The 23,884-nt window shown below is 46.5% G+C and overlaps 1 protein-coding gene across 1 annotated transcript; it reads right to left on the reverse strand.

The window, feature by feature from the left end:
- Positions 1-1,236: 1,236 nt before the first annotated feature.
- Positions 1,237-20,620, reverse strand: PPAP2B (phosphatidic acid phosphatase type 2B; the record flags this gene model as incomplete). The annotated part of the gene is made up of 5 exons (XM_010016810.1): positions 1,237-1,417; positions 6,397-6,573; positions 14,338-14,395; positions 15,153-15,436; positions 20,463-20,620. Coding segments are annotated over 5 exons (803 nt in total), but the record flags the coding sequence as incomplete, so codon positions are not given.
- Positions 20,621-23,884: the final 3,264 nt, after the last annotated feature.

Genomic DNA, 23,884 nt, shown 5'->3' on the forward strand with positions numbered 1-23,884 from the left:
ATATTTATATATAAAAAAAATCATAGCTTGCTATAGTTGAAATGATAGGACGGATTCTGTAAGAAGGATGTGCAAATGGCCATTCTGCATGCTTTGCGGGATCCCTTTGCAAACACGCTTTGTGAAAGGGCTGCAAACCAAGAACCTGTGGCTTCTGGGCAAGAAAAACATCAAAATCGGGAAAAGAAAAAAGGAATCACACTCCATATAGGCACGACTGATTCACCACCGGTATCACCGAGCGCAGCACAGGAACTGGTACCTGCCGTGGCGCACACCGGGATGCCCAAGGGAGGAGGAGGAGGAAAGGAGGGAGGGATGCACAAACCAACTGACACCCAGGCTGGGACGTGCCGCCCAGCAGCCCGTCCCAAAACTGCAGAATCAAAGTTACCCCAGGACTCAGCCCCGAGGTTGTAGTGCGAATGCGTCTTCGGCAGAGCCGCCGCTACCCACTTGCCAGCTCCTGTGGGCACACAGAATATCTGCTGGGATTTGAGGGAGGGATGACTGGGGATGCTCTTTTCATGAAGGGCCATCTGTGGGTGCTGCACATGCCCAGGGGCTCAGGCAGGATGAGCCCTCATGAGTGAGTAGAGAGGAAGAAATGTGGCTTCTCTGCACAGTTATTCAGTCTCACTGCATGTCTCAGGACTGCTTGTTAAATGTAGTGTGAACAGAGACCCTTCGGAGATCTTGGACTGGGCAAGCTTCTTCTAAACTAAGTCACAGTATGGAATAGAGGAGGCAAAAATAAACTAGTATGAAAAGAAGAGAAAAAAAAGCAACTCTTACAAACCAATCCCAGGTCTTTACTCAGTGCTGTTTCTCACGTGTAGTGCTATACAATTTAGTTGTGAGTTGTTTTTTTCTCGCAGGCATTGGAAATCTTCATAGTAAAAAAAAACCCTATGATGGCCAGCTTTCCAAAAATCCCTTAGCGTTCATTAGGCTATGAACAATTTGGCGTTCACTACAACATGAACACTCAAACCAATTGCACATCCAGAACTCCGGCACCTCTCTTTGTTCAGCTTTTGTGTTTTGTGTGGTTTTTTTCCTTTCTCTTTGTCGTTTTGACTTAGTTGACCACCACCCCTTTCAATCCAAATGTCGCAAGTTGAAAAGACCACAGAGTAAGACTTTACTGGTCGGGCAAGAAAGTCTCTCCCTACATTCTACTGTCTGATGAGATTTGAGAGCAGCAGGTAGTTGCTGTCAGCAGTCATTTTTTTGCCAAAAAAAAAAAAAGTTAAAATAAAATACAACACCCATCCAATTTCTCAAAGGTCTACACCATGTTGTGATGGTTATTCCGCTCAATGATGTCCACAGGTGAAAGGATCTCCTTCCGGATGGGTGGTGGAGGCAGGCAAGTCTTTGTCTTGGGCTTGAAGAGATCTGAGACGTAAAACACCTTTAGGGATAAATGGAAAAGGCAAATTTAGCCACACTAGGGGATGCTTTCTTCACAAACTTAGTTTACAGAAGATATACAGATGTTTAAGCTGCAAAACCAGCACTACTTGTGCCATTGAACGCCTATCATAACACTGATAGCAGTGAAATCCCAGTGCCTGCTACCATCATAATAAGGAAAAAGACTCAGACCTCTCAAAACACAACCTAAAACCATCACAGCACAATTTCGTTTCTCATTGTGTAATCACCGAGCGTAATGCCCAAACCTCTGCTGAATGGGTTGAAAAGCCAGGAAACAGATACATGGCCCCACACTCCAATAAAATAACAAAGGTCTCCAAAGGGCTGAGCCTGACTCATTGGTGACTGGTTTTAGGGATGGAGTTGTCATGAAACAATTCCTTCAGCCAGAAATCAGGTAGGCAATTAAAAGCTTTCAAAGCAAAGCTGTGCTAAAAGTTATCAGCAGTGAGTCAATGATGAGTGATGCTCTCCTCATGCCCCACCAAGGCACCAATACAGAGCCAGGGTCTGGGCTGGAGACTAAAACCTAATGAGAGGAGGAACTATTCCTGACTAGTTCTTCCTAAATATCCCGTGACGTAACCCCTCGCCCGGATGTGAAAAAGTCAGTGCTTGGCAATTCGGGAGGTAGCAACACAATAAGAAACAAAATGCTGGGAGGAAACTTCCACATCCTCCCTTGGCAGCCACTGCACAAAGCTTATCAGTCCTCCAGGACCGGGACACTTTCTCCCTTGCCAAACCTCAGCCCCACACCAGAAGGGAAAAGAGTCAGACAGCATGGATCCTCTGGACAGAGCAAAAAGTGGTGAGGAGTCATCATTTCATTAGCTGGCACTAAAGCCCCAAACTTTGCTCCTGCTGCCAACTGCCAGCCCAAATTTCCTGGCTCATCCCAGACATTCTCAAGCATGGATACTTTGGACCAAGCTGTGGGTTTGATGAGCTGAAACCCCAGAAGGAGCAGCATGTTGTTGTAGGAATTAGCAGCACATTTGAGTTTTCTACCACAATACCTGAATACAAGATAAATCAGAGGGAAAAAAACCAACATGTCCATGGTGCTCAAAAGGAATAATATCAGATGAGTACATCCAGGCTGGGTAACACAGGGAGGGAGCAAAGGTCTCCCCCATCTGCACTTCCACATTTTCTAAATACCCATAGCCCAACTCAGCAGGTCTAGTCGTCCTTGGAAACAACTTTTGCAAGTCCCTATCAGCACGGGCAGATAAGGAGCTGAGCTGAACATAGTGAACCTGCTGTAAGTGGCAATTTACTCCTGCAATTATAACCACGGATGCAGGAAGCTGAGCTGTTGTTGCTCGGCTTTTATTGCTTTGTGGAAAAGCAGGGAAGGAGCTGACATATAAACCAGCTCTTTTTTTTCCCCCCATGTATGTGCTCGTGTCTGCCTGCCTAGTTGTATAACAGAGCCACTGAAGTTGTTTACAGAGCATCCAAGTACAACGTTGGTACCTTTGGTTAAGTAACAGGATCCCACCAAGGATCACAAGATGCAGTCTGGCCTCTTGCTGCAGCATTGCAGTTTAAAAGCATCTTGAACTGCTCTGGCAATTGTTTTCTTTCGGGTTGTTAATAACTGTAAAACCCCTGCTCGGCTTACTCGGTGCACTTCTGATGCCATCTCACTCTCTTGTCCACCTCAGAGAGCTGGATTCAATCAAAAAGATGTCCAATTTCTGCCCCACGATAGCCATGACAAATCAATTTATGGGAAGAGATTGCTGAGTGCAAGAAGCATATGGGGATTACACCAAGTCTGGTCCTTATTTTGGGCAGGAATGAGTTATGGTGGAGTGTCATCCCGAGTATTTTAGCTTTTACTGTGCTGCTCACTGCTTTTCAGGATTTAATTCAGAGACTGGGTAAGAGTTTTTGTTTCTCTTTAAACTATATTTCACTTTAACATGGCTGGAGGTTATATAAACACTTATAGGAATCATGAAACGTGATCTTTGGGGGTTAAACAGTGTGTTAAATCCTCCTAATGCTTGAACTGTTTAACACAAAAAAGGACTAATAAACGTGCAGTTTTTCACTTGGATTAGCTCCATTTCCTGTAGAAGGTGCTCTCCACCCATAAAGAAAACTTGACAGCAGAAGCTGAGTGTGTATTGTACAAAGTAAGCCAATATCTTATATTGCCACTTTTTAATTCCTATTCCTTTTCATTATATTGAAGAAATCTGTAATCACATACAGAGAGGTGAGAACCACTCATTGAAGCTAACCAGAGTAACACCAGGAGCAAGTCCTTTCAACATCTCCCCTCTTCTCTCTCACCAGACAAGACAAACTACACAACACATAGCAGGCTGCCTACAACAGGCATAAATGCTATTTCCATTTAAGAAATCCTCATCATATTTCACCCTGGATCAGACTCCAAATGTTTCATCAGCTGAAAGTGCTTGACACTAATGTCTTCTGCTTGTTATTTCAGGCACCGAAGGACAAACGTGTCTGCTGCAGCACAACCTGGGTTTAAGCTCTGGCAGCCCTTGGAGATGAAACTTACAGTTGACTTCTACTGGAAATTGCAGCCTGATAACTGTGGTACTTTAACAGCCCTTGAGTATCAGAGCAAACACTTGAAGGCTTTGTTGGGGGAACGGGTGTCTGGAAGCACCCATGGTGAGTTGGAGGCGATGGGTGATGAGTCTCCAAGGTCCCTCCCTCTGCTTCAGAGCATCCCATGCACAAAAGCTGGATCCTGGAGCTGGGCAACAACCTGCAGGACATACCAGTAACTGCAGCAAAGAGCTACTAAACTGTACTTTCAATGCAAACTCCAGGGAGTCTTGGCGTGATTCTTCTTGTTGTCCCTTGCTGCCATCTCCCAAAAGGGAGGAAAGTCTGCTGGCCCCTCCTAGGCAATGGCTCACACCAGGAAAGAATGTATTGATGGTTCTTTGCAAGCTGATGGACTGGGACAAGGGTTGGGTTTAAACCCTGGCCTGAGTCCTAAGCTGCTGCCTGAGATGTCCCCAGCTACCAAGCCATGCCTGCAAAGGGTTTGGATACAACTGTCTCTTCCATGAGGCAGCTGGGAAGAGAAGCAGGGGTTGCCCCAGGCTCATAGGCAAACCTGAGCCTGCCTGTGAAACTCAGGCAGCTGCTTCCTATGTCAGTTTACCTCGACACAGGAAAACAGCCTAATGCTGCCACAGCCTCCCCTTCCCAGCACAGCTTCCAGCTGCTGGAGGGCCAGGAGGGGACAGCCAGACCTGCCGCTTGTCCTGGCCAGAAAGCATCCGGGCACCCATCCGGAGCATCCGGAGAGCTATTGTCTTTCTGAAACTGCTGCTGGGATCCAGGGATGGATCGTCTCGTCCCTACTCCCTTTATAAATTGCTGTTATCCCACCTCTCAAGCAGAAAGGCTCATGGAGGGGTAAATAGCCCCTTATAAAACTGCCTGGTGATGTGCATTTGGTGTCTCAACAAACCCATATGACTGAAATGCCAGACTCAGGACTAAGACAAGCTGCTTCCTTGTTCCCCATGTGGCCCAGGATCTTTTCTCCCAGGGCTGCCAGCTGACCACTGGGATAGGAAAATACTACCAGGACTTGCAGAAGCACCCTGACAATATTGGAATGAAGGACACAGGACCTGTAGCAGGCGTTACAGCAGCAGTACACACACACTTCTCTAGTTCCCCCTCTGAATGTTACAGCCCCACATGGGACATCAGCATGAAGCAAAACCCAACAGCCTCTGCTCAGAGAGTTAATAATACTTCATGAAAACTTCCCGACAATGACATTTTTGTTTTGGCTTTGGAATATTATTAATGAATGGGAAGTACATAAATAACCTATTTTTCTCCTTGCAAAATGTAACATTAGTGAACTTAATTCCTTGCTTCCAAGTCTGCTTTACTTTTAGATCAGTTAATAAAAAAAGAGAAGAAAAACCCCAAACCCAAACAAATCAAGCAAGTGGTGAGCTGTTCAAATCCTGCTTTCAGGAATTTGGACAGACAAAGGAACAACCATAACCCCCAGCTCCTTTGCTTCTATGCGAAGCAGCCACCCGACCCAGTGCCCCCCTGCCCTGCCAACTTTAAACATCTACATATGTCACTTCGAGTTACAGGGCTGTGCAATCAGGTCACTCTTTGGAAAGCAAATTGCATGAGAACAAGCCTGGCAGCTGAAGACATGCAGGCATGGCTTTTGTTCACTGTTTTCTCACGAGCCCTTTTGCTGTGTTAAAAACCCACCACCAAAGGAGGCAGCCTGCCTCCCCTTGCGGGGCAGACACCAGCTCCCACTCCCAGGCGATGGCTTTTGGCTGAATTGTGCAGGGAAGAGCCATAATCCCAACCACCCCAGACTTCCCGCTTGGGTCCTGGTGGAAAGCCTTGCAAATGAGCCAGTCCTCATTACCAAGAGCAGCTGGAGAAGCAAATGCTGCCGCTGGCTGAGAGGGAAATACTCTGCCTTGTCTGAATGCCTTTTTATTACCCTGAACTGCCTTGGGTGAAGGGACTCTTGCCCAGGAGCTCAAGGCTGATGGGGAAAACCCCTAAATGTGGTATTTTTCTGCTGAATACACAGTTTGTTCGGGGAGAGAGAAGAGAAACTGCTTCATTCTTCCAGCACAACAGTGGTGCTTACTCATGGGGAGGGGAAGCTCTCGTGGGTCCCCATTGGAGCACCCACCATGATGCTGGTAGGATGGTCTGCTCTTGAGCCATGTTCCCTCTGCAGATGAGGTTTACACATGCTGTCTCATAAGGATAACACCAGACCAAGCTCCTGGAGCATGCTGCCTTCTGCCACATCCCAGCTTTAACAGGGAGTTCTGTGAGCTCGCAGCAGCATGGCCTGGCGAGGTGCCTGCTATTTCCCTGGGACCCCCAATAACATCCCCCAACAGCATGCCCACTGCTGTTCCTTGCAGGGTTGGCCATACTCACCACACAGTAAGCCACCAGGGCTCCCTGTGCAAAGCCTGCCAGCACGTCAGTGGGGTGATGCTTGTGGTCCGACACACGGGACAGGCCGGTGTAAAACGCCATCATGATGAGGGTGAACTGGAGCAGGGGACGGAGCAGGCGGGCTCCCTTCCACGTGAATCTGGCCTGCAGATAAAACTGTGGGAAAGAGAAGGAAACAGAAAGGTTGTGTTAATTTGGGGGCAGCAAAGGAGAAGTCTTGTCCTAAATGTGCACACATGGCAGCAAATGCTCTGTGGGGCTGGTCATGGGGCACCTGCACCCCTGTGGCTCAAAGGAAAAAGTTGTTATCAAAGAAGGAGGATGCTCTTTGCAAATGTGTGGCCGCCATCATGCAGAGAGAAGGGGAGCTGGAGGGATTTTAACCCATGGAGGGGATGCAAAAAGAGGTGGATGGGTACACCCCATCCTTAGTGAGCCTGGGTCAAGGGCTTGGGACTCCCTGCATCGCAGCTCACACCATGGCCCTGCTTCAGCCTCCACACAACATCCCATCAGGCCAAGTAAGGAAATTCCTCCCTATGGTTATTTGGTGTGTAACAGAGGCAAGATCTCAAATTTGGGACAAGCAGAACACACAGCCTCTCTTCAGAGGAAAAACAGGAATCGGTGCAGCAAGCCACACCTCCAGAGCCAGCCCCAAGGACTTCCAGACACAGCCTCAACCTCTGATGACATGCAAAATACAATCCTCTAACATTGCCATCATGTTTTCCAGCCTGAGCCCCAGGGTTTGCATGGATGTAGGGAGCAGCCACCACACCGCATGGCACGGGGAGTCATTTCTACCTAGTGAGGGAAAAGGTAGGTCCTGGCTCAACCCAAAAAGACAAAGCTGACATGACCTCAGTTGGACATTGTCCCCTTGCCGTGACTATCTCAGGCCCATTTCCTTTTCAGCCAGTGGGCACGGCCGGTTCCTGTGGGAACCGGGAAGTTGGGCGGGAAGAGAGGACAGGAAAACGGCAACCCACTGCCCACAGATGAGCGGGGAGGAAGGCTGCGGGAAGGGAGGGACGCAGCAGGAACCTTCAGGCTTGGGAGCAGAGAGGCATTCGATGGCTCTAAGAGCATCAAAGTGGAAAACACTGCTTGGCTCCTGCAGCTCAGACCTACTGCCCATGGGCCCATCCGCAGCATGTATGCTCTGCCCGTTCCTAAATGAAGCACTGGAAGTCAGACCCAGTATGCTTCATGGGACTCCGCAACATCAGAGGGCTGGGAAGGGGTTTAATACCCATTTACAATGGCTTTTACACACCCAGAGCAGTTTACACTGCCTCGATATAAAAGGGAATGAAGCTCTTGCTGGGTTCCCACAAATAACTTAGTGACACCATCTACCTATAAAAGCAGAATTAATTGGAAAGCTGATAACGGGGAAGCATCATTTTGGCCAATTTAGTATGTTTGGCTGTTGCATAAACATTATATTTACCCCTCTTTGGAAAGAACACATGCTGGGCTCTTGAGAGGAAATGAAACATCATGTCATTTCAATAGAGCAGATGATCCAAATTATCCAAATTGTTAGCCAATTAACATGGAAGAGAGCAGTACCAAACAGCTCAGTGCTGGCTAATGCACATTATGATTCTGGGAAATACAACTGCAAACCAGCCAGAGTCTGGGAACTGAGCCACGTCACCACGGTGCACACCCCACACCATGCAAACTTGTGTACACGATGCTATGGGATGAGCTACAGCTCTCTAGATCCCCCAGCAAACCCATGCTGATGTATGCAGCAAATGGACCACTGGTCTAGTTCTCCAGTTTGTGGTAAAACCCCACCAGCAATAAGGAGGTGCTTTCCCTCCAGGTAAAACGCAGCCACCACTGAGCTGGAAAGCTAGAGCTGTCAAATGCAATCACCACTGAGCTGGAAAGCTAGAGCTGTCAAATAGCACAACCCCATCCTGCACAGGCACTAGCAGTGATTTAACAGCAGGCACTTCATCCTGCAAGCAAATATCTCTGCGGTTCATTAGCAGGGAACTGCATTTTCAGTTTGCAATGCTTGGGCTGGCTGAATTTTCACTGCCATGGTATTTGTGCACCCAGGGATCTGCCACTGAGATTAAACTGTGCAGGAAGGATACTCGTGGGAAGTATTCAGGGAAGGTGGTGATAGAGGGAGCTGGGAGCTCTGGTATCTTTAAATACAACTTCTCAGCGTAGAGACAATGTACCTTGAAAAAATTGTTTGTGAAGAGCATTTTTAAAGCACACACAAGATAGAAAAATAAGCTTCTATTACCATGGCTTAGATTAAGGACTATATTCCTGTTCAAGAGTCTCAGCCCAGCCCGGGTGACAGCGCAAAACTCAGGTTCCAGTATGTTCTTGCAGAGCAAAATTATCTCCAGTATTAAAAGGTATTAAATCTTACAAACTATTACACTTAGTTCTACCATGAAGACTTGATTCCTAATGTCTTACTTCAGTCATAGAATCATAGAATCAACTTGGTTGGAAAAGACCTTTAAAATCATCAAGTCCAACCAGTACTCCAGCACTGCCAAGTCCACCACTAAACCATGTCACTAAGGGCCTTATATACACAGTCTGGAACACTTCCAGGGACAGCAATTCCACCACATATACACAGTTTGGAACACTTCCAGGGACAGCAATTCCACCACTTCTCTGGGTAGCCTGTTCCAATGCCTGACCACCCTTTCAGTGAAGATTCTTTTCCTAATGAGTCTTGAGGCACTGTCACATCAAACTCTTAAAAAGAAATCTGTTGCTGGATAATGTGACATTCGTGAGGCACTGTCACACCAAACTCTTAAGAAAGAAATCTGTTGCTGGATAATGTGACATTCATCCCTTTCGCACAGCCTTGACACCCCCTCAAATCATTCCATCCCACAAGCTTGGACTAAATAGTTCACCTGCAGGTGAGGATGCAAAGTGTCAATTAAAAACTTGCATTAAAAAGCAAACACCATGTTTGAACACACAATAAAGCAGACACTTCTGGAGCTGAAGTGATTGAAAAACAACCTTGTTTGCATATACTGACCCATTCCCTTCAAAGCACAGCTCTGAACTGTGTGCCTAATGTACACGCTTCAGCCCTGGAAAAGAGGTGCAAAGGCAGCATGGCACCATATGGGCTCTGCTGGGTGACACCCAAGTCCCCAGCACTCAACTCACACCTACACCTGTATACCCTAGAGGAGCAAAACCTGCCCAAATAGATAAGCCTCAGACACCACATTATCAGTGTGATGATCTCAACTGAGTTCCTTTCACAGCTCCAATCAAAGTCTAGGGAAAATTGCTGTTTAGTTCCCCATTCATAAGGAAAAGAGGATAACAGTACTTTTCACATTCTAAACACCAGGGTGCTGTGCCCTAAGTACTTTAGAGGCAAACCTTGGGGCGCTCTGAGCTTTGCCTCTTTCAAACTGAGGGCAGAGAAACCTAGTTAATAAGAGAAAATCAAAACATAAAAGGGGAGCTCAGATGCTGAAAGGATCAGAATTTCCCTAAAACAGGAATCAGTGCTTTTACTAAGAAATGGGAAGTTCCTGGCAATTTATCCAAACTCGCTTTTGAAGGATTTCTCTGAAACCTGGGAGCAGATGTGAAATGCTGCCTGCGCTAAGGACTGCCAGATTTGGATGGGAATGTGGGAATGGATGGAGCCCTTCCTGGGAGGGGACGGAGAAGCAAGACCACAACCAGGGTTCTTCCCACCACAAACCATCACAGGGCAGCAAAACTCAGGAGGAGTATCAACAAGAGCAAGGGTGGATGAAATGAAATGGGATCACGCAGAGCAGGAGTGATTTGGAGCTGCCATCCACAGTCTCCTGGCAGAGGCCAAGTTACCACAGAGCAGATGGCCTGAAGGACGTCACATTCCTCTTCTGCCAGGGGACTTCCACAGTGCTGGTGGGGACAGCCCGCAACCGCACGCAACCCCTGAGTAAACCCTTTGAGTAGGAGCTGGCAGGGGACATGGGCTAAAAGCGTCACCTCCAGCCTCCCGGGGCTTTCTGCCACCCAGAAATCCCATCCCTCTTCACACTCTCCCCACCACAAGGCTGAGCTCCACCAAGCACGTCCCTTAGTCACACCTTCTGGTGTGAAACGGCTGGTCTTGTTTTTGGCTGTCCGACCTGAAGTTACCTCCATCTCCAGCCCCATCTGCAAACAGAGCAGTACCCAAAGCGGTACGGACCCAAAACCTCTCCGACCCAGCCTCACCCTGGTGTAACACGCTGCCCTGGCTGGGCAGAGCCAGCTGGAGGAAGGGGAACTGAAGAATTCAGCTTTCAGCACCAAGCTGGCCAGAAGTCAAGGACAGGAAATAGGCAAAGACCTCCCAGCGCTGAAGGCACGTGCTGTTTGCCTCTTCCCTGCCCTTGCTGATCCTCTCTCCCCATTGGGAACATCCCCATCAGCTCAGCAGCATAGTTCACACCTCAGCCCTGGCCTCTGATGCAATTCCAGTTTATTCGCTTACTTAAGTCACTGCTAAACTTGACTCCAACCACCACGGAGTTCCCTTCGCATGGACACGTCATTGCACAGCAGCACCAAAGCACTGGGACCTTCTCCACCCTTCAGCCAGCAACCCCAGTGAGAAGCCTCACACTTACCCTGATACACAAACACAGCAACATCTCTAATTTTACATACAGATTAGTAGAGCACGCTTCAACCTATTCTGATCTGAAGTCTTCAGCCTCACCCACCAGTGCACATTAAATACACAAACTGCCCCATTTTGCTCTCATTTTATCCTGAATCAGCCAATATTTCTGAGGAATATTTAGCTTTTTTGATATTAATTTAGCTCTTCTGATAATAATTTAGCTTTTCTGCATCCTCTTAGTGGTTGGCTGTGATTTCAGGCAACCTCATGCTGCAAAAAATTTCAGCATTATGGTCTCACATGCTCGAGGGGAGCAGAAAGCATCTGTTGCTCTCCACAAAGAGTCCCAACCTCCATTAAAACTAAACCAAGAGGTGCAAGTCAGGTCCAGAGGGCTGCATGAAATAAGCTGTTACATACCACCTCTTTCCTCAGCCTGCTATAAATATGTATTACAGGCTTGCTCAGCCAAGGAGTAACAAAGCAAGGAAAATTAAGACAAAGAGGATTACCCAAGTGTAATTTCCCCTTTTAAATGTTTTATACAAAGGCCTGATGTTAATTAAGTATTCTTGGTGACAAGACGGCTGCGAGAAACTTAGCCATGAAGTCTCAGCATTTAGAACTAAATCCCAGGGGATTTTACTGTGTTGCAAGTGCCTTTTCCCCCAAAGCCCTCTGGGGCTTGGCCTCTAGCCACCTATTCCTACTGGAAAAGGCCAAACTACTTCTCCTTGATGGATACTGCAAGGCACTGCTGCTGTGCCATGCAATGGGGAAGCCGTGGCCACCAAATCCCTGTGCAAATCCAGCCCTGTGGTGCAGGTGAAGCCCCATGGGATGCATGGGAATCAGGTATCTTTTAATAGATCGACCTCAGTTTTCTGGCACCCATCTCCATCAGGTGAGGCAAACTTGAAAACATTGTAATTCAGAATGGGCTCTGAGAGTGAAGCCAGAGAACGCCAGGAAAGACGGGAAGTGACTTATCCTTGAAATATGAAGTATTGTTCAATAGGGAATGCACTCAGGACATGGCTGATCAGCCAGCCTCTGCAGCACATGCTCAGCCCCACATATACCCCCAACTCTGTAAAGACTGATTAAATCAATCCCTTGCAAGCGCTGGCATGGTGGATGCCACCTTTCTAACCAGGCTTTCCAAAGCCACTGGTTCTCTGAGCTGAGCAAGACAGCGGAGTCAGAGTTCATTCTGCATAACTCCCTTCGGGTTATCATAACCCGCTTTATTTTTTATGTTATTTTTGGATATTATAGGCCTGTCCAATATGATGGATTTTCTGCCTCCCTTCTTCCATGTTCAGGTTCTGGCAGTGGCCATGTAGCTGAAGTGATGGAGAGCAGGGTGCTGCTAGACAAGTGAGAAGCATAGAATCATTTAGGTTGGAAAAAACCCTTCAGATCATCGTTTCCTTGCTCCTGATACACACCACATCATGCTGTCTTGTCTCAAGTTGCCTTCAATTTATGACTGAATACTTAATATAACTTTTCCCCTGATTTTTTAAGGCACAAGGCAACCGAACACCTGGTCAGACAAAACCTGCTTGTTTCAGGACACAGAAAGAAATCAAATCATTCTTAAGGGACCGGGTGTCAAAACCCCTCCATGGAGAAGGATAAGCGGAGCAGCAGATCAGGGGGAAAGGGGCAGAAGCTGCTGAGCACTGATAGCTCAAGTGCTCCCATATGGGGACAGGGAAGGGCAGCCAAGAGAGATCAGAAGCAGCTTTCTGCTCCGAAGTGTTATGCAGGAGCTAAATATCACTTTTGAAGCCTGCTGCAAAGTTATAAATAAAATCAGGCAGGAGGCATTGGTGCAAAGCAGTGCTGGAAAAGGAGCAATGAAGGTGGGAATGCAGGGAAGGGGTGAACACTGGCATAGGTGGGCACAGCACCCCAGGTTTGTCCTCTAACCTAAGGATGCTGCAAGGCATGACCTGTGCAAAAGGTAAAGCATCAGCTTTGGCTTCCTAAATGGCCTGGGAGCAGCATCTCCTAAAAGAAAAAAACCTGGAAGGACAACCCAACTCTTGCTGAATGGAGAGAAACCACCACTGACTTAATAAGGACTGGCAGTGCTCACTGTTTCCGGATGCCAAGCTCGAAAGCATCTCTGGGCTGACTTATCTGAATCTGATCTCGTCAGAAATAAATAAATACCAGTGTGAGGGATGGTTTTCCAAACTCAGCTCGGAAAGTTTTGCAATGGCAGCAGCAGAGGGCTGAGCCTCCTGAAAAGCATCACCAGGGTGGCTCTGCATCAGAACGGCTGGGAGGAAACAGCCAAAATGTTTACTGGGGAAAGTAAGAAGTTTTCCAAGAATTATATAAAATAAGAGGGGAAAAAAGGAAAGCACACACCATCCCCAACAGCCTGGAAAGCTTAGTCATTAAATTGCTCACAGGGAGGGGGGAATTCAAGGCTGAAAAAGCAGGAGGGAGTAGTGGTCACTTATCTTTTCAGAGAGTGAAGGGATGGGGGGGGGAAGCACTGTTCAGAGATAAAAGCTCATGTTTAATGTTTTTATCAGTGCCATGCTGTTACTTTGCCTTCTGGTCTGAGCTTACAGGAGATGGGACGGCACAAATTGAATGGAATCCAACCCTTTTTCCCTTATTTTTTTAAAAAAATGAAATAATTTTATATATATATATGTAAAACCCAAGCAGAGATCACTCTCCAGACCCTCCCAAACACTGTGTGCGGGTCCAGCCCCTTGCAGTTTGCCTCCTGCAGCCCCGGCAGGAAGCACCTTGGCAACCGCCCCAGCCCCAGCACAGGAAGGGTAGAGCCATTTCTCACTGACAAAGAAAAACAAGTCCCAGCCCTCGGTTCTGGATCCAGGCGGGCAGAGGCTCCACCTGCTCCACTGGCACATTTGAGAACCAGCCTTCACCCGTCAATGGCACATCTTCCCCCCCATCATTGCAACAGGTTGGCTCTCCCAACACTCTCCTCCGTGGAAACCACAGTGTGGGGTGAGCAAAATTGCACAGGTCTTCCACAGATTTAGTAGGATTCGGATTTAATTGCAGCCTTGGCTACATCCTGAATCTGCACACTCCAGGAGTCTCCATCCCAAGTAACACCACAAGAGCTGAGAGCGGATCTTTCCTCCGCTGGCTTGTCCAGGCTCTTTCTTTCAACCAACTCTCTATCTCTGATGCTCATCGTGGTGTTATTGCTACGAAATGCAGGTGAATGCCTTGGGAAAGGGGGACAGGGATAAATCTCAATCTCAAGCAAGGCTGAGGTTACTTACCACCAAATACAGCATGGTGTAGAGGGAGAAGGACGCGTGCCCGGAGAAGAAGGATTTCCTGCAAAACAAAGCAGGTGCTAAGAACCAACCACTATAACCCTCACTATTATAATCTGCTAGGTAATATGATGACTTGTCTGTTGCTACCAAGAGGGTGCCAAAGCAGAAAGACCCCCAACCCCCAACCTTTCAGTTTATAAAACCACCATTATCCGCCCTGCTCGCTCGTGAGGCAGAGAGGGAACGGATGGACAGGATGCTCGCATTGTTCGTCCCTTCCTGGTCTAGTCGTGGGACAGTAGTTATTTCCAGGATAACCCGATAACTCATCGTCTCGCCTCAAATAACCAGGAAACAGAAAAGAAATAAGAAGAGAGCAGCTTCTGCTGTTGCTTAATCGTAGCACGCAAAACGTGGGCCTGGAGATGTCAAAAATGAGCATCTGATGGATCTGATAGAGCTCAAAGAGGAAGCCCTGGCAGCCCTGCCTGTGTGGAGCCTTAATGGAAGAGAAGCCCTCTGCTCTGCTGCATGGGACAGCTTGAGCTGCTCACCATGAGCTCAGCTCTGATAGTGCATTCCCACATTGAGCAACCGCTTAGGGAAACAATAGTGTAGGAGTAAAGAGAAAGGAAAAGAAATACTGTTCAGCTGAGTCCCACAACTCCCAAGGGAAAGTGCCTGTTGCTGGTAAATTACAGCCTTCACAGAGAGAACAGCATTTGAATCTATTGCTGGCAGAGAAACCCCCCTGAGATACTTAACATAAGACACCGTTTCGGTAGCAGCAACCCATCTCTTCGGTGGGTTCTCACCTGGCTTCCTGGACCTTGCTGTCATTTCCCCTGCAGGTGTAGTTCTGGATGTAAACTCCCTTAGCACAGTTGATGGTGGAGAAATCCAAATCGCAAACTTCCAGGAAATGCGGCCGCAAGCGCCCGACGGACACTTTGGCAATGTCTGTGAAGGACTGGCTGATGGCACAGCCGAAAACGAAGCAGCCCACTTGCTTGTAGAGCGCTGCCACGTAGGGGTTCTGGATGAAGGACCTCGATTTCTCCTTCAGATAGTGGATGCGGTAGAGCTCTCCCGTTATAATCTGTGGGAGAAACACAACAGAGAGATTAGAGGGGAGGAGAAATACTGGGCAAAACCAGTGATGGGTGGTAAATGCAGAGCTGAGATGGTTCTTTGTGCTCCAAGCATCTTGAACCAGGAATCTGCTTCCATAATGAGGAAAGAGAGCCCAGCATCTCCCCATCCTCCTCCTTTTCTCTCTCAAGAAGAGATTACAGAGCTTTAAGTGTTGCTTATTGAAAAATTCAATAAACAAGAAGGAAAAGAAGGTAGATTTTAATTTAGCATGTTGGCATATCTTTACAGAAGTGAAACAGCACCAGCATAGTAGAAAAAGCCAATAATTTAACATAAACCAGACAAAGAATCAGCGTGTGTTACGGAAGGAGAGGCCAGATCACTACCCTCTTATCAAACTGATTGTGGAGGAAAACAAACGAACAATCTCCTTATCTTCCTCTCTGAAAACCACAAACAGAACAGCGTAAGACTCAGAAAGCCCCAAACTTTTCAGATTCTGGCCCAAAATTTGCTGCCACCAGACCCAATTGAAGCTGCTCAAACCTCTGTAAATACCAGCTATTTCTAGGCATTCTTGTCATTGCAGGGCAGCAAATTACATTTTTCTTGTGTCAGGGGTGCTGGGGTTTGACAATATCACCATAAATCACTGTCAGGGAGCAGAGGACCTGGCTTCTCCTAATTCCAACTCTGAAAAGGCAGGTTAATGAAAATCAGGCTGTGAAATGAAGTCCAAATGTCTCACCTCTCCCAAAGAGGCAAAGCCTTTTATTGTTCTCCATCACATTACACACCTAAGTTTTGAGCTCCAGATTTACAGCTTTAGGATTTTATTCATTACTTTAAATGTTTTTATACCCGAGTAATAAATTGAGGCTTTTTTTCACCCTTATTTTTCAGCCACCCCTTGTCCCCGCCCCTCTCTAGTCATGAGGGCTATGATATGTAAAATTAACTGTCAGGAAAAATGCCTTCATGTTAATCCCTTTCTGGAGCAGCCAGCAATATTCCTCCTGGCGTGGCAGCCTGCCAGAGGCATGCAGGAGACAAGGCTCCCCTGCCTACCTATTTTAAAAGCTTGGCACAACCTTTGGAAAGTAATAAACTGGAAAATGTATGGCAATTAGACTAAGAGGAGATGAAGCTGTATCATTGTTTGAACTTAACTCATACCCTGGCTTGAAAAAACAAAGGTTGACCTAAAGCAGCTGAAATTGCAGCTACACAGGGTTTATCAAAGAGAGATACAACTATAACAATAAAAAAATAAAGGCCAAGCTACAGCACTCTTACAACGTACAGAAATACTTTGGGTGGCTGCACCATCATTTGGGGTTTACACATCACTGCTCTTTACTTCATTTACTCTCGGAAATCCAGTGTTGATCAAGAATTGTCTGGGGAGCTGCAGCAAACCAACTCCAGTGTCATTTTAATCTTAGAATGGTTTGTGCTGGAAGGGACCTTAAAGCTCAGCTAGTTCCAAGCCCCTGCCACGGGCAGGGACACCTTCCACTAGACCAGGTTGATCAAAGCCCCTGTGTCCAACCTGGCCTTGAACACTGCCAGGGATATCCACAGTTTCTTTGGGCAACCCGTTCCATTGTTTCACTGCACTCATACTGAAGAATTTCTTCCTAGTATCTAATCTAAATCTACCCTCATTCAGGTTAAAGCCATTCCCCCTTCTCCTATCACTATGTGACTTCGTGAAAAGTCCTTCTCCAGATTTCTTGTCGGCCCCTTTAGGTACTGGAAGCTGCTCTAAGGTCTCCCTGCACCCTTCTCCAGGCTGAATAAGCCTCACAGACTCCAAAGACCATGGTTTATCTTCATTTTTGGACCACTTTCCAGCACCAGCTGGCAGCCAGAAATCTAGCCATGAGAACTGCAGAGGGAGATTACCCTTGGATGAACATGGAGGCTCCTGCACAAGGGCACGGCCACTGACTGCAGCCTCCCAAAAGCCTAAACTCACAAGAAGGGAAGCTACAGGGCTCAAAACTCATGGCTTTTGCAGAGGGGAGACGAGACAAATTAAGGATGACATCTGATACTAGCAGATGTGCCGTTACTCCCAACTCACAAACAGATCCATGTAAAACCCGAGGCTCTTGGCCTGGGCAAGGCATGTGACCATTTTAAACAGGGACCAACAAAAGTCTGGGGATTAATATTTTTCTCTCACCGTTGGTGGTCTGGGTAATTGCACACATGTAGCAGATTGTAAATTGGAGACTTCATTCCCTTGCTAACACGCTGCTGGGCAGCCATGAACCCTTCCTGCTTAGTTAAAGCCATGGCTCAACCTTAATGAGAAGCTAAAAATGGGGTAAACTTGTTTCTTTGGCAGGGCTGTCCCAGATAAAGCAAGACAGTGGAAAACTAACGCAGTACAGATGTGCACGAGCTGAACAGACAGCCTAAAAAGAAAACAGGTCTTACAGAGATTAAGCTCTTCTTATCCCTTGCACCGCTGCTGAGCCATCCGCATGGGATACATGCCATACCTATGTGATGGGCACAGCTCCTTGGGGGACTGTCACAAACAGATGGTCACTAAAGAGAAGCAAATACCAACCTTTTCTCTCTGTGAAGGCCTTTGGCAGACTTTTGGTTGTTGTGCCCATTTTATCATTATTACAAGGTATCAACAGCAATCCAATTAACCTATAATTACTTTTAGAGGTTTTCTAATCACTTATGTCAGTGGTGGCATGTTCTCTGTGTCTAATCACATTGAAGTGTATCACCTTCAGCTGTGAAACAACCAGCTAATCTGTCTGTGTAACTTACATCATCTAGGAAATCAGTTTTCTTAGGTGATTTTCATAGGCTTTCAAGGCTTATCATGTGTAGAGACACAGGGTCTAAGGCAGTGGTACCTATATGAGGCTCGGGATGAGGAAAATGTCACCTTCCCTCAGCCATCCCAGGGATGATCAATGCTTCTGTGCTGATCAGATTAACCATCTTCCAGCAAGAAAAGCAGTCAGGAAAGATGTGAGAGTGCACAGCCAAAAGGCACAAGCCTCTCCAGGGTCATCTGCATGGAAATTTGCCTGAAGCCAGTAAATATATAGGTATTAAAACCAAACACATACCCTCTCACATCCTGATCGAAGCACAGGTCTTTGCCTCTGCCATTTACTTAACGAGCATTCTGGGTGTCCTCAAGCCATTTAAAACATGACCTAGACCTTTTACCCTGGGCTAGACTACCCATGACGCCACGTAAAGCAAGGGCGTGAAATATTGGCTGCACCATCCAAAACGCCAGCTCCCTGGAAGTCCTCTCAACCACAGTCCTGCCTTCCGAAAGCAAACGTTGTGAGTGAAAGGAGCGGAGTCAGTGCCTTGTGGATTTGGAAGGAATTCCTATTATGCTACAGTAATTCTGGTATCTGGGTTACATCTGAAAAAAGAGGTCAGGCTGACTTGAATTTTCCATGCACGCTGCCATAGCAAAAGAAATCTGTTGCTTCCATTCCTCGTTAGCCATTTGTATCACTCAACAGCAAATAACCGACCTTTCAAATTTACCTTATTAAGTTACATTTGTTGTGGGCACAGTGAAACCAGGGCAGAAACATCTAATTCTTTGGGGATTTTCTTTCTCTTTTAATTGACCTGCTATTTCATGGTAGAAAGTTGATGGATCACATAGGCAGCTGATTATGTTTCCAGTTTCTGTTCCAACTCCTGTATTTGCCACTGCCTCATTACTGATCAGAAGCACACTCTGCATGGAGCCGGCGTGCAGATAGCTCAGGCAGTAATGTGAAAATGAGAGGCTTTTTCATTTTGTTTTTATGGCTTTTCCACACTCGGGGGTAATTCACCTGCAGGGGAAAATTCTGCCGTGTTTATGGAATTGGGGGTCTGCCACCTTTTGGGCTTGTTTTGAGGAAGACTGAGGCATAGGAACAAGGCAGTTTTGAGGACCTACTTTGCTAAGTGAGTATATGTGGTCAGGAAATGATGGAGATATTCACAGCATGGAGCAGCAAAGCTGAGGATGGGGTATTACCAAAGCAGGCACCATGCCATGCTAAAATACCAATCGCCCGTGACATTGCTCCTACAAGGAAAGGTGAAAGCTAGGAGGGGAACAAGCGCTCCTGAGCTCTCCATCTCCATCCCTCCCATCTAAAGGACCAAGAGGAAGGCAGCATCTCTGGGAAAGCACCTGAGCTGTGTTGGCACCAGGTAAGAAGGAAAACACAGGTACTTTTCATAAGGGAATTTCATCTTCAGCTGCAGGCATTTAGCTAACAACCAAGAGACAGCTCTTGCCTTCTGCCCCAGCACCAGATACATGCTGGCGCAGGGAGGCTCAGCTCCATGGGCTGAATTTTTGGCTGACAGTTAAAGCTCTCACCATGCAATTGTTTCCTAGCACAGCTCTAGGAAAGCTGGCAGAAAAGAGAAATGCGGAGGCATTGGGAAAGTGGTGCATTAACTACTTTTTATAGTGAGAACTGTGGGAATATGCTCCCCTTGGAAGGTTTTAATTGTCTTTTTAAAATGGTTGTAATGTACAATCTCTTAAAATTCTAATACTAAGCTGTGAAATTTTTCTAGGTACCAGTTAGCTGAAAAGATGTATCCCTTTTTTTTTTAACCTTATAAAATAGGCGAATACCAAGAGTTATTTGAATAGGGACAACCCATGCCAAGTCTTTAGTGAGACTCAAGTCTTTTTGTTTCTACTCTGAACTCTTACTGGAGGGTGAAAAAGCTCACAGACTTGCCCAAACAGCTTTGGGCCTGTTTATAGGCTTCAAGAAAAAACTCATTCCTCCTATTACAAGCTCTCATTTGCAAATGTTTATTGCTCTACGCTTGCACAGAAGTCAAACAGTTGCAGAGGAGATGTGCGCCTCAGTAGACAGTGGGGACGCACCAGCAAGACTGTGTTAAAGCCCCTTGGCAGTAGGACATTAGTGCCATTGGCTACAGAGGTGACAAAAAGCCATCAAGGATGCCCAAGGGACAGGAGATGAGATTTCAGAAGGGGTACTTACAGCAAGGATGGCGATGAGGATGCCCGCGGCACACAGCACTGCATCGTTGATAGTCTCCATTGACTTCAGTGGGTACCTGATGCTGTCGTCATCGCAGTAGAAGCCCCGCTGGTAGGGCTGAATTGTGCTCGTTTCGATGATGAGGAAGGGCAACCCAGCTAGAAAGAAGGGGAGACAATAATCAAACCCATCAGCAATACAGCCAAACACAAGCAGCTTGCCAAAAAAGGGACCCAACTAGAAAACCCTTTGCAAGCCATGCAGCACCATTCCTGATGGCTTTCCTTCCATATTGTTATCTTTCCAAAGGGAATAGCACTGGGATTTGTTTTTCCAAGTCGCTCTTGCGGGGAAAAAGCATCTCCTCTGTTATGGTTATCAGATGTCTGCACTGCCTGGTTTCAGTTAAGCCTTGTGCATTGCAAATATTAACTTACAGGAATGGACCCCTAAAGCAATCCCTCTGCAAAAAGCCATGAAAATGAATCTGGCACTTTTCTCTGGGGAGGGCCTGATGCTCTGCTGAGCGCCCCATGGCAGGTCTGCCCCAGAGCTGTGCAAACAAACCCTGGAAGATCAAGTGTCAGCACAGCTTCCCATACCTGGTCAACCAGGCTACACTTCATCCCAATACTTTTATGCCTTTGAATCCTTCCTTGGCTCCCTCCTTTCTGTGTTTACAGGGTGTTCATACCTACTAATGCCATAAGACTACATGCTTTGAGCAGCTGTGTGACACCCATGCTTGACCCATCCATGCAAGGGGAAGCTGAGCACACACCCAATCGGCCCATCCAGAAGAGATGCTGAACTCCCATCAGAGCCTGTTCACCTTCAGTCACATTAAAGCCACATAAAAACTGGTTTTAAACACTGTTTGTGAACCCTCTGGTGCAGGAGACCTGCATCTGCCCAGTTCAGCTGGACCTTTGCACCAGGCATGGAGCAGATCTGCCCAAAACCATGTTGTGATAGGCTAGGGGACGCAGTATGGAGGGGACACCTTAAAACTAGTGCATGTCTGTATTCTTCTAAACTTTTTAGAGAAAGACAGCATTGCCTTAAACCTAGAAGAGCCCTAGGGTATTCCACAGACATGATGACACCTCGGGCAAGGCACCCTCCTTTTCTTTGCCTCAGTTTCCCCATCTATCTTTGTTATTAAGCCTCTCAGAGGAGCAGTACATCCCTACCAAAACAAGCCCCAAATTCTCTGAAACCTATGTTGAGAGTAACTCTCAAACCACAAGGCACAGGAAACCCTCCTCCCACTTGCAGAGCGAAACCCAGGTAAGGGGAAAACAAAGGCACAGTGATTCGAGCTGTCCTAGGGCCAAGACAACAGGTCTCACACCCAGATCCTGCAGAAAGGAGTAGGGAATATTTGTCAACCACTAACTTGCTTAAGTATCTGTGGGTTTGTTTACACAGCCAGAAGCCTAAAACATCAGAGGGTTTTTCCTTCTAGAACTAATAAAAAAATAAGCTGAAAATGAAATGCTGTTGAATTTAACCTAAGTTTGTCCCCGTTACATTTGTAGTGATCATGATCTGCTAGATGTTATCAGCAAGGGTACTGTCCAGGTTGCTAAAAGCATCATCAAAACAATGTTCCCCATCTCCAGGTGAACCACCTTCTGGTATTTCACTTTGTGCAATCCATTTTGGCTCCTTTTCCTGGATGTTAATAGGTTTGCCTAATCCAGGATTATTCAGGGGTTTTCTTGGGTCTTAAAAGGGAAAATCTACCTCATCTGTGAGCAGGAACAACCACAGAACGACCTGAAGACTCCCAGGTACGCAAGAGCAGCCAGAGCGACCACTCAGAACCCCTTTCAGATCCTCTCTAAAAACGCTGGCAACGGGTTCATTGCAAGTGCTGGGCCCTGCGGTGCTTGGCAAGGCAGGATGGTTTCCACCACATGTGTGAACCAGCAAGGAAAGGTTTCAGAACTGCCTGCCCAGCTCAGATTTGGTAAATAAAAATCGGACATCTCGTGTGAATCCAGTTGATCTTCATTCCACTATTTAACCGTTTTGATGCCCAGCCAGCTTGGCCCCAGAAAGTGCCTCTGATGCCAGCAATCCAATATTAATAGGCCACTTAAAAAATCCTTAAGTTTCCCAATGAAAAATTGCAGGAGAAGAGCTAAAGTCACTCTGTGTGATCCAATTTCACATGCACTTGAAGCAGCGGCGTAACAGTTGAACTCGGGGAGTAGACATGCCACGGTTACGTGGCTTATTGTTATTTCTCCAGTTCCTCTTGTTAATAGCTTTCACATGACAGGTCTGTAAAACACATGTTCCCACAGACAATAAAATACATCAGAAAGCTAAAACTGGCTTAAAGAAAAAAAAAAAAAAGAAAAAAGACAATAGTGTTCCTATATATTCTGTGAATCCAGGAATAATAAAGATTTGTTTTCCCTTCATTCATTGAACAGCATGGGGTAGTATTTCCACGTTTCAATTATATGTACACTTGCCACAGCTATAATAAGAGCATAACTGACCTATATGGTACACAATTTCTTAAAGCATACATAGGCATAGTTTAGAAAAATCCAATGGTTTTTGTTTTCTCTCCTACAAACTTGTGGTTTAGTGGGATATTGCCAATCAAATCTTGATGTTTTTCCAGCAAAACAGTAACCTCAGATTCCCCTTTTTTTTTCCCTTCCCTTTTTCTCTTTTTTTTTTTTAACATGAGAAACATAAACATACTCTCCATAGCTGAACGGATATTACTTAGAAGACATAAGACACCTTTGATTTCAAGGGCTGGGTGAGAGGCTGCTCTTTCAGCCATAATTACCCAAGGAAGAAAAGACCCCAGCCCACAGTAAATTGTGCTTAAGATGGCTCTTCTTCCACAAGGTTATTTCTTGGAGGATGGGTTCTCTAAGTCTCTAGGCCACCACCCACATTTTTGTTGGCAAGGGGGTTCCAGCCTGTAGTGGTGCCAAAAGACAGCCAGAAAATGGGTTTTGCAGAAAAACCCTACAGAGGGAAGTCTGAAAGAAGACAGAAAATTAAATGCGGAGAGAGATGCCTTTAGGATCCCTCAGCAAAACACCACAGAGACATTATTCACACTAGGAGAGCTGCCAGAGGCAAAATTATCCAGAAGTGGGGCTACAGCCCACACACCCTTGGAAATGGAAGACAAGGAGCATAGGGTTGTACCATGAAGATCATAGAATAGTTTGGGTTGGAAAGGACCTTAAGATCATCTGGTTCCAACCCCCCTGCCATGGGCAGGGACACCACACACTAAACCTCATCACCTCTTCTGCCCCAGTCTCTCTGATTCAGTGTTTTAATAGGAAATTCATATTATGTATTCTGCAGTGATTTGTATCTACAAATTCAGCAGCTGGACCCCAAAAGGGTGCTGAGTTTTCAAGCTCTACCATTTC

The sequence above is a fragment of the Nestor notabilis genome, unplaced genomic scaffold (assembly GCF_000696875.1).
Source record: "Nestor notabilis isolate BGI_N333 unplaced genomic scaffold, ASM69687v1 scaffold9956, whole genome shotgun sequence".
In the NCBI taxonomy this organism is placed as follows: Eukaryota; Metazoa; Chordata; class Aves; order Psittaciformes; family Psittacidae; genus Nestor; species Nestor notabilis.